This window comes from Lipophrys pholis (genome assembly GCF_963383615.2).
Source record: "Lipophrys pholis genome assembly, chromosome: 9".
Taxonomy (NCBI): Eukaryota; Metazoa; Chordata; class Actinopteri; order Blenniiformes; family Blenniidae; genus Lipophrys; species Lipophrys pholis.
Window position 1 is genome coordinate 22,974,887 of NC_137639.1, and position 14,483 is coordinate 22,989,369.

The window sequence follows — 14,483 nt, forward strand, 5'->3', positions numbered from 1 at the left end:
AGGATTGACACTAAGGGATGTATAGCAAAAGAAAATCCTATTTCAAAAGCTGTAACAGTATTTTCTGTGCCCAAAACAAATGCCTGAATTGGTAATTATTCATTAAAGGAGACATATCATGCTTTTAAATCCTTCCTTTTTACATATAAATCATACAGTTGTGGTCTATACAACGCGAAACTGCAATACTTGGGTCTGAATTCCTCATTATTATAGCTCCACAGGCCCCTTTTCAACCCCTTTTCTGATGCGCTTCTGAGAGCAACTCGTTTTGGGGCGGTCTCTTCAAATGCAAAAGAGACACTTCATACCCCGCCTCCTCTCCAGGTTGCAGAGGTGATACTCGGTTCAACGTCACCCTGTTCGGCCATCTTTGTAGTTTGATAGAACAGATACAATTATCTAGCGGCGCAGAAACTTTATATTCACACATTATTTACAAAATGTCAACAACGGAAGATTTGTCCATCCAGCCATACATGTTGGAGCCAGAGTCGGACCCGGCGGAGCGAGATGAAAATGACGATGATGCACCTTCAGAACAACGTCTTCATATGGATGTAACGCAATGGTGTGTTACTATATTTACACTAACTTCTCCATCCATGCCCACTACTACAATACTGCCTGTATTACAACGACTATTTAACACAGAAGTTACATTATAATCTAAAACGAGCACACAGCGCTAACATATGAAGACGGTGCAACTGCTAATGCTAACAAAACAATGACAGGGACGTCTTATCATCACACTTTTTAGCGTTATATACAGCTTACCGAAGTGCTCTGTTCGTCGTCTCCATAGATAGAAGGAACTGACCGCTCAATCAGACGAAGTCTTTCGGCAAATCCTTCTTTATACTGGCGGAGGTTGCTGAAGCAGTCGTCCTTAAAGTGATTCGCGCACACAAAAATGACCTTACCCACAGATGTGGGTACATTTCTGTGAAAAATAAAACTCAACCAGGCACTTCGAAAAGGTTCTGATGCTGGGAGACGGTGTAACGAAGCTTGTGGGTTACTACATCCAACAACCGAACATTTCGACTTATCCTCTCGTAACTTCGGTTGGACTACAAAATCGCAGCGAGAAACAAAAATGGCGGATTGCTCGAAACGTCGATGTCCTAATTTGGCAGTTCCGCTGAGAATACTGTGACGTCATTGTTCAAAAAACGTAATAGAGAATAGAAAAATCGAAACCGATCGCAAAATATGACCAAAACAGAATATAAAGATATCAACGGAGCACCTGAAGAGACTACTTTGAACTTTTCTGTACTTCTAAACACTCTAAATATACACCAAAATGCATTTAAGGGCTAAAAAAGTGGATTTAGCATGATATGTCCCCTTTAAGAGTTGATGCTTCATTAATTGTATTAAATATTGCTGTGAACTATCACACATATGGGTTTTCGTCAGAGTAATTTCTATATAAACCAACCACATTGTTATAATTTTTAGTGAAGGTTTGTGAACTAGGTCAGCCATACAAAATTAATACACAAGTAGTGCTTGTTGACATTTGATTGAATTTTTCCTTCCAAAAAATAGTATCAGAAACTAAATGTACTGGTTATAAAAAAATCTAAAACAAATAAAAAAAAAGTTTACCGGAAGCTGGGGAATTTACTTTGTTATTCATCTTGCTTGATTTCCTCGACGACCCAGGAGAAGCCCACGAAATGAAACACATTGGTGTAATAACAATAGTAATATCTGCAAGTTACCCTCAAATTAGCTCTCTATAGCTCCCTGAACCCTAGATTCTTTTCTGGCATCGCTTCCCTAAAATTCACTGACAAACCGCAGTAGAGGCCTGGCAAATACTTTAAAACCACTGATATAATACAGTTTATTCATATACTGCAAGTGTTGCTGGAGTGAAAATCTCTTCAAGCTTTTCAGATGAATGCGTGTCCAGGATTGTCACTTTTCTTTCCCGAGTGGAAGCTCAGCTGGGATTTATCAGAGGAATGCTGGAGCTGGACTTGCTTTTTGTGAAAGAAGTTACTTGAGGTTCACCATTAAGTCTAAGTGGGACCATCAAAACGTTACTCAGTCAGTTTAAAAAAAAACGTGTGACTGACTGAAAAGTACTTTAATCTAATGTACTACCCTGTTGACTGCAGCCCAAACTCTCCTTTAAAAAAAAAACAAAAAAAAAAAACTGTGCAAACTGCAAGCCTTGGCAGTATTTTAAAGAAGTACTCAACTCTGTGAAACTGTTGCCATTGCAAAATCAGAAATCTCTGGACGGACTTATTTCTTCAGAGTAACTGAGTCCACTGATGAGTTGCAGTCTCATGAGTTTCCTTCCTCTGAGGCCAAAATATAAATCCTAAGCTCTTCATGCTTGAGTCTGACTCAGGAGAGGCCCAGTCACCTGCCAGCTGCTGTGATACGAAGGCACCGCAGAAATGACAAGATCCAGGGTTGCTACAACCACATTTGTGTGTTTGTATACAAAAGCAACCAGGAGTGTGAGCATGCGGGTGCCAGGTCAGACTTTGATTTCTTCCTCTGTGGTCTTAGATAAATGTTTCTCCTCTCATTTCATAACCGATGCGCTGGCCTGGTTGGCAGGGAGGCAAACATGCGAGCTGAACAAAAGTTTCCATTGAGAAAGAACCAAAACATAAAGCTGTGCTCTACTTCTCCCCGCTCCCTTTCAGTGCGTGTAAATATGTGTGTGTATGTGCCCGGGCAGAAGTGTGAAAGCAAACACACTATATACATTGTTACTGGCAGGGAAGGTGCAGGTGTAAGGTGCAGACTGGAGTTTGTGTCTGGTGCAGTTGAAGCCAGTTCACCAGAAAAGTAAAAGTGCTCCTGTCTGCAGTAAAATAACAGAAGGGTGGAGGGGGTGGGGGTGTGGGGGTTGAGAGGGGACCTGCACTCGGTCGTAATGACTGACATCAAACCCACAGCTGCCACATAACTGGGACCAATAATGAGCTCCGTGAGATGACCCCACAGCAGCCGCCCACGACCTCTGGAGCTACTGGTTTAACTCCAACCGCACACCAGTACCAGGCCGGGACCAGTCGGGGCTCCACCTGTGATTTCTGGTGTTATAGAACGTTTCAAAAAGCGGCCACCCTGATACAAGTGCAGTCCCACTGAAGTCTGTTTCCAAACAATATTACATTCCACACATTATAAAACCTAATCAATGGGATGATATAAGTAAGACTGGCATTACTGGTTTCCGCTGAATTAAAACTTTTCTCGAGGAATACAATTTGGGGCTAATCTACAATGAGGGGAAACAATATTTTTACACGAAAAAGCAGGATATTAACTTTTTAACTTGCAAAACTGGCTATATTTTATAACTCCTCATCTTCTTTTAACGTTAAAACTCACTGATAAGCGGAAGTAAGTGTTGCTGGACACTGGTAGAGGTATAGCATTTGTAGTATTTCAATAATAACAAACACCATTGTGTTTTCTTCTTTTGACATCATATCTGATGATCTGCACTGGCTATTGTTAATTGTCAAACATATGCATAAAAAGTCACATAGAAGCAATTTTTTCTCCCAATAAGACCTCATTCTGAAGGGGACTAGTATTCTGTATGTGATCAAGTGTGGCAAATGGAAAGTGGAACTATTTGACAGGTTGTCTTTTTCTCTTACACTGACATTTTAAAGATATGTCACATGAAATGTGCTACTTTGTTTAAGTATTTTTCAAAGTGAAATGGCATAAAGGTCTGGGTTGTTTTTCATGAAGTCTTCTACAATAACATGGTGAAATTTTCCAAATTCCAAGTATTTACCCCATAAAGGGTTAAGTTGAAAAGTAAGAAAGGTTCATGCGGGACTCTTAAGACTTTGTTTACTTATAGAAAAAACCATACTAAATACTCTGCATGTACATCAGCTGAGAACAGTCAGAATACGAAGGTCAAAGGAGAAACATCGACTGACTCACAGCCTGAGAAAACACACACACTGGAAACCAGTAAACCTTGTATGTTTCCAGTGAAAGTGTTCTTTTATGAGCAGAGAGGCTTCTTTTTCTTTTTCTTCAACTTGCTGCACGATAAAACGCAGCCCCCCTCACATGAATTTGAAGGGAGTCAAATGGCGCGGTGGGGCTGCCAAATGCAGCGACGTCCAACAAAGTTCAACAAGCTTCTAACTTTTGCTACAAAACATGAAATCCTCTGGCGACGCGCAGGCCAGTCAAACACACTGAAACAGTGTTATTGAACAGCGCACGTATGAGTTTTACAGTCAGATTAGCCTTGCGTGCAATGAAATAAGAAATGTTAGGGTGACATCAATATACACAGACTAAGAACTATATTTTTATTGCGATTTTAACCTAAAGGCATCCAACCAAAACGTACTACTTGGTGTGAGGCAAGCAGTGTTTGATGTGAGTGAGTTCGGAGTTAATGACTTGAGTTTCATTCATGATGAGTGAGAGGCGACAACTCTGCTTCACTTGGATCTTAAAGTAAGTTGATTTGATGCGATTTGCGCAGTCTGCTGGTGAAGTGGCTTTATTCGCTGCAAGGGTATTGAAATTTCATTCCTCAAAGTGAAAAAAAAAGTATCCAGCATTACAAAACAGTGAGCAGATCCTTCCCACTCCTGACAGCAAATCGCAGGTTGGATAAGCCTTTAAACACTCAATTTGTTACCATAAGTTATACAACATGCCCTCCAGCATGGCCCGGCATGCCGATGTGTAATTTCTGTTTGAATCCCTGCTCAAACAATTTCAAAACCGATTTATTTCTAAGGTTTGCGGTAAAAAAGCTGCATAAAGGGTTGCTTCTCAGACTATTATAAGATAATGATATCTGTTGTAAGTTGTAAAGTTCAGCTAAAGCTCAGCTTCTGGCGGTCTCTCTTTATACACGTCATATGAAGCCGTCTCATTATCTGGAGCCGTGAACTCTGAAGACAGTTTTGATCCTCATCTCTTGATCTCCTCTTACTCCTCACTGCCAGCACAGCCAGATATTAAAACTAAAGTGAACCTGTCCTTTAGCTGCTGTCACCTTTCACCGCTCTATGGCACTGCCGTTGTCGGCTTAACATGATGATCTAATGACTCACCTTCCTCTTGGTGGGCTTGGTCACGGAGGTCGCGACCACCACGAGGGCCCCCAGCACATAGAGCCTGTAAAAATGGAGCAGAGGGTGAAACATAAACAGGTACGCCGGATTTCAACTTTTACCAGGCCGAATGGAGGTATTTTATACTTTATTCCATGACCTAATCCTGAAACTGCAGCTATATGATGCTCCGACTCACACAGGCTTTCTTTATCCCTCGTCCACTGTCTATAAGGTTCCTTTAACTTTTCCAGTCGACGTACATTCACTTTGAATCAGCGCTGGATGTGTTGAGTGAACACCCTATCAAATGTTCCAGTGACCTAAGAGTACTTTAAGAACCAATTATGTCCACCTTCTTTCCCACTACAGGTGACGTGTGGGCTCGAAGGAGGAGGAACAAAAGTTTCTTTTTTCCCTCTTCAAGGTCCATATGCAAACATCTCAATCAATCTGGGAAAGCCTGAGAGGCACTAACAAAACAAACTAATGGGTTTAAACAGCAGGCATGTTTTCCCTCTTGCATGCCTCTCTCTGGGACTGTACACACCCTGAAGATGTGGTATTAAAACACACACACACACACACACACACACACACACACACACACACACACACACACACACACACACACACACACACACACACACACACACACACACACACACACACACACACACTCTTAAATCTTGTACTTTTTAAAGTACTTTTTATGTGAGGTTTGATCTTTAAAGGAGGCGGTTTATGGTTGGGATGGTTTTGGAGTGCTTAGATTAGAGATTAGAGATCATGTGAAATCACTGCAGACTTAGCTGGGGGGGGGGGGGGGGGGGGGCTCTTCATATAAAAGAGAAATAAAAAGTTGTTTGATGAGTAATTGGGCCTGAGAGGAGGAGATTCTCTCTGCCGGGGGCGGGGGGCAAAGTAATGTTTGGACTATATCTAATAAACGCACTTGTTGAGTGGGGTAACTTCACAACAACTCGGGACAAGTGCACTAGAAGCAAGTGGAATCCCAAAGTCTCCATCTGCCAGGAAAGAAAATGGGCTGAACATGATCCTAAACGACTTGCTCAGATGGACATTCAGCGCTCACCAGGAGAACCAAACCATCACCGCAATCACCAGTCCGCAAGCCACATGTAGTCGGAGTAATTGGTCCCGTCTTCCCAGTGTGGTGCACCGCCGCGGTCTCTGGGAGCTTCCTCCACACCAGACTACACAATTACCCCGAAAAACACAGACAAAGGTCCCGCACAGTCCGACACAACAGAGCCGCTCAGGCCGAAGTAACGACCCCCTACCCGCGTCCACGTTTCCCTGGCCGCTACAGTGGCACATTGTAGAATAAACTCAGAGCCGCAGGGACGGAGAGAAGAAAGTGGAGAGAGAGAGAGAGAGATTTACATCAAGGGGGGAAACTCACAAAAATCCACCCCGAGGAGAGGGAAGGGGGGGACTCAAACCTCAACCCAGATGCCTTCGGGTAAATTCCTATCATATATCCTGCGAAGCGGTCAGTGCGCAACCAGATGGCATTGTGCGTAAAAGAAACCCCAAAAGTTGACTTTTACATTAGTAATCACGCTTACAATAAACACCAGTCTCAAAAGGGGGATGGAAATCTCCCCATGTGGAGTTGTGTACATGCAGACTGAGAGAGAGGCAGCGGGGTGCACCAGAATCAAAAGTTTTACCTGAAAAGTGAGTCGAGGCGCCGCATGCTTCTGGAGTCTGCGCCACACATCCGACTGCCGCGCGCACAGAAAGTGATGATCAGTTCTGATCAGCGATCAATTCCGGTCCGAACAGGGCTGTTTGAAGCGTGATCAGGTCCTGAGAGGACTTCAGCTTCCTCTCACACTCTCTTTTTTTTCTTTTTGTCCCCTTCCTGCTGTCACAGTCACTCCCCGTGATTTCTGGAGAGTGGGAAGGGTTCAGCGCTCTCTCTCTCTCGCTCGCTCGCTCGCTCTCTCTCTCTCTCTCTCGCTCTGTCTCTCTCCAACTTTTTTGGGTCCTTATTATAAACTAGTGTGACGCCTGGCAGCCAGGGGGCCACAGGAGAGAGTGAGAGAGTGAGAGAGGCAGCGAGGGGGGAGACAGATAGGAGACACACCAAAAAATGGAGATATTACACAACTCTCTCTCTCTCTCTCTCTCTCTCTCTCTCTCTCTCTCTCGCTCTCTCATTTAACGCACATACACTGGGCCCTGACTAAGCTATAACAACTCTTCAGAGCCGCTCTCTTAGTTTCACAATCCTCCATAAGAATGGTCCATTGTACTTGGTCACAGTGATCAGTAGTAGTGATCTGGCCATATAGTCAGAAACAACCCTGAGCTGGCAGCATCTGTAGCAAGCAATGCTTCACTGGGGGTTGGAGTACAAAGCATCAGGGACTTGTCATCGTGCCAACAAAAACACAAATTGCTCTCAAGGAAAGTTGCTGAGCCAAGTTCAAAGTGGGAAATCTTTCTGTGTATCGGATTGAAATATGGTTGTCAACTTACTGGCAATAAATGATACAAAATGTCTGTAATCTCATTGACTTTTTTATCACGTCTAAACACTGGAGACCAGGCATTCTTTGAGCTCAGATAAGCGCATCCAAGGGTGATCTCTGGATCTGAGACATGACTCTAAGTGTAATTTCTTGTGTGTGGGTTGTAAACACTGAAGCAGATGTGAAAACTGCTCGTGCCAACGCGTTTACACATTGTTTATTTCAATCTGCCACCGTCCTCCCCTGCAGAGGACAGCAGGGTTATAAAAAGCGGCACAAAGAAACCCTTCTCAACAGGATTCAGGAGCTTTACTCAATCCTTCAGGGAGCTTATTTACAGGAAGGCCTTGTCTTATAAAGCTTCAAACCAACAAACCTTGGTTTTCTACAGGTAGCTACTCAAGCTTCCTCCCACAGCACAGAAACATGGATTTTAGGTAATTTTCTGACTCAAAATAGCAAATAAGTGTGAATGTGAGGGTGGGTGGTTGTCTGCGTCTCTGTTTGTCCTGTTGATAACTTGACCTGTGCAGGATTTGCCCATAGTCAGCTTGGTTGGGCTACACTGTCTCACCACCCTGAATTGGTCAAAGGGAGAACATGCATGAATGGAATCATGATCAAAAAAACAACATGCAAAAGATGGAAAAGTACAAAACAAAACCACACCTTTATGGTTTATTAAAACAATCTATTGTTGCACAATTGAGCAAAAAAGAATCAGATTTGGCACTTTTATTATACAATGATGAATCAGGAGTGCAATTTGATCATGAGAATGGGAATGTGTGATGTTAATCAAAAACTAATGGCTGTTGAATGCTTAAGTACAGAAAATAGAGGTGATTCATTCTTTGTTTTAACTGTAATTAGCCACTAAACAAGTCAGACCATCTGGAAAATAAAAAAAATTTTAAACTCATTTTCTTTATCTATTCACTTTGGGGCATTTTGTTTTGTGGATCTGGTTTACATTTATTTACTCGTGACTTGAAGTCCCCCAAGGGCTCGGCATGGCTTCATGAGGCTGTAATAGAAAACATCATCATCTTCTCCATGACAAACAAAGTGGAGAGAAGAAAAAGAACTCAGCTGACACAACGAGTCAAGAGGACAGAAGAGAAGCTAAGTGCATGAGTGGAAAGTGAAAAGAGGGGAAAAGGACAGACAGAAATGTTGTTCTATTGTTTGCATTATCTGGAAAATGGCATTATTGCTACAATCTTGGAACAACATGTAAAATACCAGTCCATTTTAAGATTAAATGGTCATCGATTAGCGCATTTTCAAGTATTTTCTTGTTTCTGAATAGCTGCAATATGTATCAGCCAAGTGAGATAGGAGTCAAAGAAACCATCTTGTGATCCTTAGTGATCCTGCTCTTGAACCACCTTGTTAACATTTCCCACCCTGCAACCACAGAAAGAAGAAGTGAAAATGTGAGAGAAATATGTGAGGGCAGAGGAGGGTGGGTATGAAGTCAGTTATGGTCGGACACATTTTAACACACACACCCACGGGTTGAGGCGTCCCAGAGCCAGGCCGCTGCTGCTTTTCTTGGACAGGCATCCTACAGCACGGACACAGCGATGGTGACGGAGATCAGCAACTTCAAAGCCAACGAGCGAAGCCTTTAACCACTTTACGCCGAGGGCTTACGATCAGAATCTGCCAAAATAAAAAAAAGTTAATGTAAAAGGCGGATCGGGAAGGATGAGGGCAGATTCCAGAGGATAAATATGCACCGACACTTATGCAGCCGTCTCGGGTGTGTGTGTGCTCAGTGTGTGATTAGTGAAACTGATATCGCTGTACTTCTAAGCACCGTGTCTATCAGTAACTACAATTAGCCAGAGGTCATTGCCATGGTCACCAGCCGTCCATGACCATGAGCTCTTTCTCATTTTCTTTTTCTCTCCATCTCCTTCTTCTCTCTCTTTCTCTAGATCCCTGAGAAGAGCAATAAGTTATGTGCTGGCGTGCTGACACACACCACTGACCACAGCCCACTGATTAACAAAATGTCTGACTCAACTAGGGCACCGCAGCTCACAGATATCGTGAGTTTGTGTGTGCTTGTGTCCAACAAGGTCTATATGCAGCAACGGATCTGTTATTTGTCTCGGCTGACTGATCTGAGTAATAGCACTACAGATCAGAGTGGCAGGGCCCACTGGGAGGGACAAAACACTTAAAAAAAAACTTCTTGCATGTACACACACCCGGCATCCAGAAAACACCTTCACACCCCAGCCTCAGGCCCCAGGAAGAGCAGGGCCAACGACCCTTTTACTGTTTGAGTTAATGAGGCCTTCAGGCTTCTTCAGACCAGCGGAGTGGCCGAGGCCCCGGGGCTGGACCTCTGCGGGCCGCGTCCTGTACAGGCAGCTGCTGAGCAGGGTGACATAAATAGGTCAAACTGAGGAAACCTGGGGCCACATAAGTCCTGCTCATGGAAGTGCTAAAAGTCTCTGACAGGAAAAGTCGGGCCCCAAACATGCTTCAACAAACATGCAGTTTTCTGAAAAATGGACGAAAAATGTGTTGCCATCGTACCAGTCTAATGCAAATTGACAGATTAACCCCTGAAACGATCATGTTGAGAATATGGAGCCAAACTCTTTGGGTGACTTTTTGACTGTCACTCTGGCACCACCAGCAGGGCAAAGTTTTCTCTCAACAAGCGAAATATCTGTCAAAGGATGTAGGGAGCTGGAGAAGAACCTGTTTTGTGATCATTAAAAAAATCCCAGCAATGAGGTTTTGTATAGGATGGCATGTATGTGTAGTGGTTAGGACTCTCCATTCTTAGTAAGAACGGTTCAATTCTAGCATCAGGGTCTATTTTGTGTTAAGCTTGCATGCACTTCCTATGTGAGGACCTCCTGGTCTCCCAAAAAGCCTGAAGATGTGTTGTGTGGTTGTCTGTCACTCTGCATTTGTGCTTTGAAAGACAGCCGGCCTGTCCGAGGTGTATCCGTAGCTGGGTTTAGCCTCAGCCTCCCCGCAACACTAAAATGTACAAAGCACTATATGAGAGATTGATGGGTGGAGGATTGATGCAATGATCTCTAGAGAATATCTCTCCATATCAAAGAGCATGATCCAGAGACCTGAGATCTCCACTTATTTACTCTAAAACGTAGTGTACTTTAATGTTCCCCCCGATGCCACTTTTATTTTTGTTGTATGAACAACTTTCTGAATCATTGTGTTGAGGTTGAGCATGTGGTAACTCATAACACCTTCTACTGCAAAGACTCACCAAGATGTTTACGTGTATTCTTTGTAGAAGTACAACTCCAGCTTCAGGCTTGTTCTGGAAACTCACACCAGAGACAGGCCACATTAAAGAAAAACAGAGAACCACACGGTGAAAGAAGAACGTTTATTTTAGATTTTGGGTTGAAAAGGGTTTTTTTTTTCTTCCCATTCCTGAATCAGTCACTCTGTTCTCTGTAATCGACAGTATACAGCTGCAACACACATGAACATCACATGAAAGCACGCTGGCACATACCATCCTTAAGACCTTCACATTTTGTTTGTGGACGTACAGGAAGTGAAGAAGTGTGCGCCGAGATTTAAGGTGGCAGGCACGGCAGCGTACGAGACATGCAAGTGACACAAGTGTGAAACCCAAACTTCAAACAGGCCGACGACTGGACTGTGTGAAGGCAGCTGGGAGGAGGAGGAGGAGGAGGAGGAGGAGGGAGAGGAGGAGGAGAAGGAGAAGGAGGAGAAGCCTGACCTAACAGTAGTGACAGCCTGAGAAGATTTGAGCAAAGAGAGAGAGAGAGAGAGAGAGAGAGAGGATGACAGACAAGGACACAAAGGGAGTGAAAATAAAGGCACAGAAAGCAGAAAGGGGATGAAAGGGAATGTGAGAGAAAGAGGTAATGGCAGATTAAACGGGAACGGAGCAAGTGTAAAGGAGGGTGAAAGAGAAAGAAGGCAGGAAGGGGCGGAGTGATTTGTCTGGCTCAGATGGAGTCAATATTTGCTCCATTCCACCAATCCTGTGCCAGGGTCCAGATCAAAGCAGGACGTGTGTGCTCGGAGGAGGAATCGGCTGACATCTTTACAGTCTGGCCCGAGAGGATTTCAGATTTCACTGAAAGTATTTTTACAAAAAGTTAACTTGTATGAAAGTGCAAACAGCAGCCGTCAGTATACACTGAGTGGCAATAGAGAAATGTTCGGAGGTTCATCGTGAGACGTCGCCACAGCCGATCATCTCCAATATCTCCTTGATCCTCCTTCTTCCTACCAATTGCATGCATGTCCTCCCTCACTGCATCCATGACCCTCACTGACCTTCCTCTTCTCCTCTTCCTTAGCAGCTCCACACTCAGCATCTATTTCCCTACATGGCTGTAATGTACTCAGTCTTAACCTTGTCCATTCTGTTCACTCCCGGTGAAAACCTCAATGTCCTCAGCTCTGCACCTCCTATTTCAGTGTCACAATTTCTATACATACAACAGAACTGGTCACACTGTTTTTCTGGAGTCCTTCCCCTTTAATTAAATGGGAACTTTCTATCAGATATCATATGTCAGTTCAGTGAAATATTGTTCTCTAAATGCCAGATATCACTGAATCCAGCACAGCCTCCGCCATTCATAAACAACTGTATAAAACATGTGCCACTGCCTATTCTTTCTGTGATAATTGTAAGTCTGATGATGGAACCACAGCCCTCATGACTCCTGGTGTGAAGTATTCAAATGACTGAAATATAAAACTGTGTGCTTAAGCTTGAACCGGAGGCGACACCGTTTGGCAGCTCATTGTCTCTACTGACGCTTCCCTCAGTCTATAGGACTCCTTTATGTACGTATGATAATAGCAAAAGGCAATGATTGGAAGGTTTTGTAGGGTCTGTGCTCGTCTTCGAGGCCCGACCAACAAACATAGAGAAGATTTCTTATGTCAGCTATTTTGAAGTAATTTTGCTGAAGCTGACAGAGATTCTAAGCTTGGATTCAACTATTATACCACAAACCTCTGGTTTACTCAAAAACACTAGTGATTGTCTTTATGGTATTGGACTGTGAACCAACTTTTCCTCAGTGTTTTTGTTCCCTGCTTTATCCACAAATGTTTTCTTCAGTGTCTTTACCGTAAACATAAAACCCTCAGAGTTTGAATGGGGTAAAAGACAGAGATGAGCGTTGAGCTGTAATGTGGAGTTACAGTTCACACTGGCAAGATGAGGACATGAGGAGGATGGGGGGGTAGGGGGGTGAGTTGGGCCCTAATTGGCTGAGGAAGCTGCTGAAATAACCTTGTTCCAATTATTCCAACAAAGACCAATTGTTGCCTGTTGAGAGAAGCCACCAGGTCACATATATACACATAGCAACAACCAAACAAAGGGATTTATGTCTGTGTGAACGGGCACGTATGGTATGAACACTACTCGGTTCAGCCATGTTTAGAACAGGACACACCGAGTGATGGAACATAACAGCGTAGCTGGGTAATAAGCGCTCCGGTATGTTTCTGGTCGACTGGTTAGAGACTGCTGAGTGTTGTGGCACAGCTCGCGTTTCAATTAACTGCTGCTGCTTCTAAATTCCTGTCCTGCTCATTCATGGCTGAGATGGTGGGCACTGATGACAGATCTTGGTCCTCTCAGTTCTGATTAAGTTTGACAAAACTTTCACTCTCAGCAAAGAAAAGTGAACCTCATGTCTTGGTCTCGAGGTGCAAAGTAACTACTTAGGTTAAAAAGAAATGACACATATCTGAGTGTTTACTCTATAATTTGTATCAAAAAGTACCTCAACTTCAAATAACATGCAGTATCTCTGTACAATCCTGAAAGAGAACCGTCACAATCATGAAGATTTATCCCGAGCGGAGCATGAATATGTGAAGCAAATTACAAAGCGATTTATCAAAAAGTCAGACAGTTAGGGTTAGGGAGGTCAAAGAAGAAAAATCGGGGTCACCAAAGTCAACAAGATTCATCCCACAGGAAACCAGAAAGATCTGGATGACATTTCATGGCAGATTCATCTCACGGCAAAGACATTTCAGTCTGTGCCAAAAAGATGTGGACTGAGCAATCTTTAAAATCTGCCTAATCTTGAAGAGAAAAATGCTCCCAAACTGCTTTTTTCCCCCTGCATGTATAATCAAATAAAAAAAGTAAAAAATGAAAAAAAAACTAAAGAAAGTCAAAATAATTAGGCTGGGTATATCTACACAGTTGTCGGGCAGTTTAACCTGCTTCCGAGCAGAAACAAACCTTGACACTGGATCAGTTTGTGCTGGGGGGCCCGGACCTCCACACAAGAGAAGCAGAGGACGGCTTCATAATGCTGGACTGTGGGAGAGGCCCTGACCTGCCTCAGCTATGCATATTCCCACACAAATTTGCATTTAATCGAATTACAACATAACAAATAATACAAGGTGAGTTGAGGAATTTGGACCACCTCGGTTGAATAGTAATCCAACCTGAACCGAAGCTGCCTAAATATTATCCAAGGTCTGAATCCGATGCGGAACTTGCTGTTTGTTAAATATTACAGGGGGATTAATGCAGATTTCTCCAAGTATTTCAGTCATGTGAGGAAATGTGCATTATCAGAAAGCCCTTATTGTGCAGGCTTGTGCATTTTGCACAAACAAAAAAGACTTATAGAGGTGTAGTTTAGTTTCCAACCTTTGGACAAATACTGCTGAGGATGAATCACCAGGTGTCAATCTTATGTCCCAAAATGTCAAATAAACCCACTAATTTCAAGCATTGTTACACTTTTAAGACCTATTTTCAGCCTGTATATCACATAAAAATGTATTTTTACTGTATATTTATATCAGAAGCTGGAGCAGGAAATGCATCAATACAAAAAGAAACACATTCAGGCACAAACAG

The 14,483-nt window shown here is 43.2% G+C and overlaps 1 protein-coding gene across 1 annotated transcript in view; it reads right to left on the minus strand.

Annotated features, from left to right (window-relative positions):
* Positions 1–6,975, minus strand: part of adamtsl4 (ADAMTS-like 4) — a 43,469-nt gene extending 36,494 nt beyond the window's left edge. The window contains exons 1-2 of the mRNA XM_080471284.1: positions 6,785–6,975; positions 5,088–5,151 (exon numbers count right to left, since the gene is read on the minus strand). Coding sequence (XP_080327410.1) covers positions 5,088–5,151; positions 6,785–6,834 — 114 coding nt within the window. The 5' untranslated portion in view covers positions 6,835–6,975. The remainder of the gene's footprint in view (positions 1–5,087; positions 5,152–6,784) is intronic.
* Between the last annotated feature and the right edge of the window lie 7,508 nt (positions 6,976–14,483).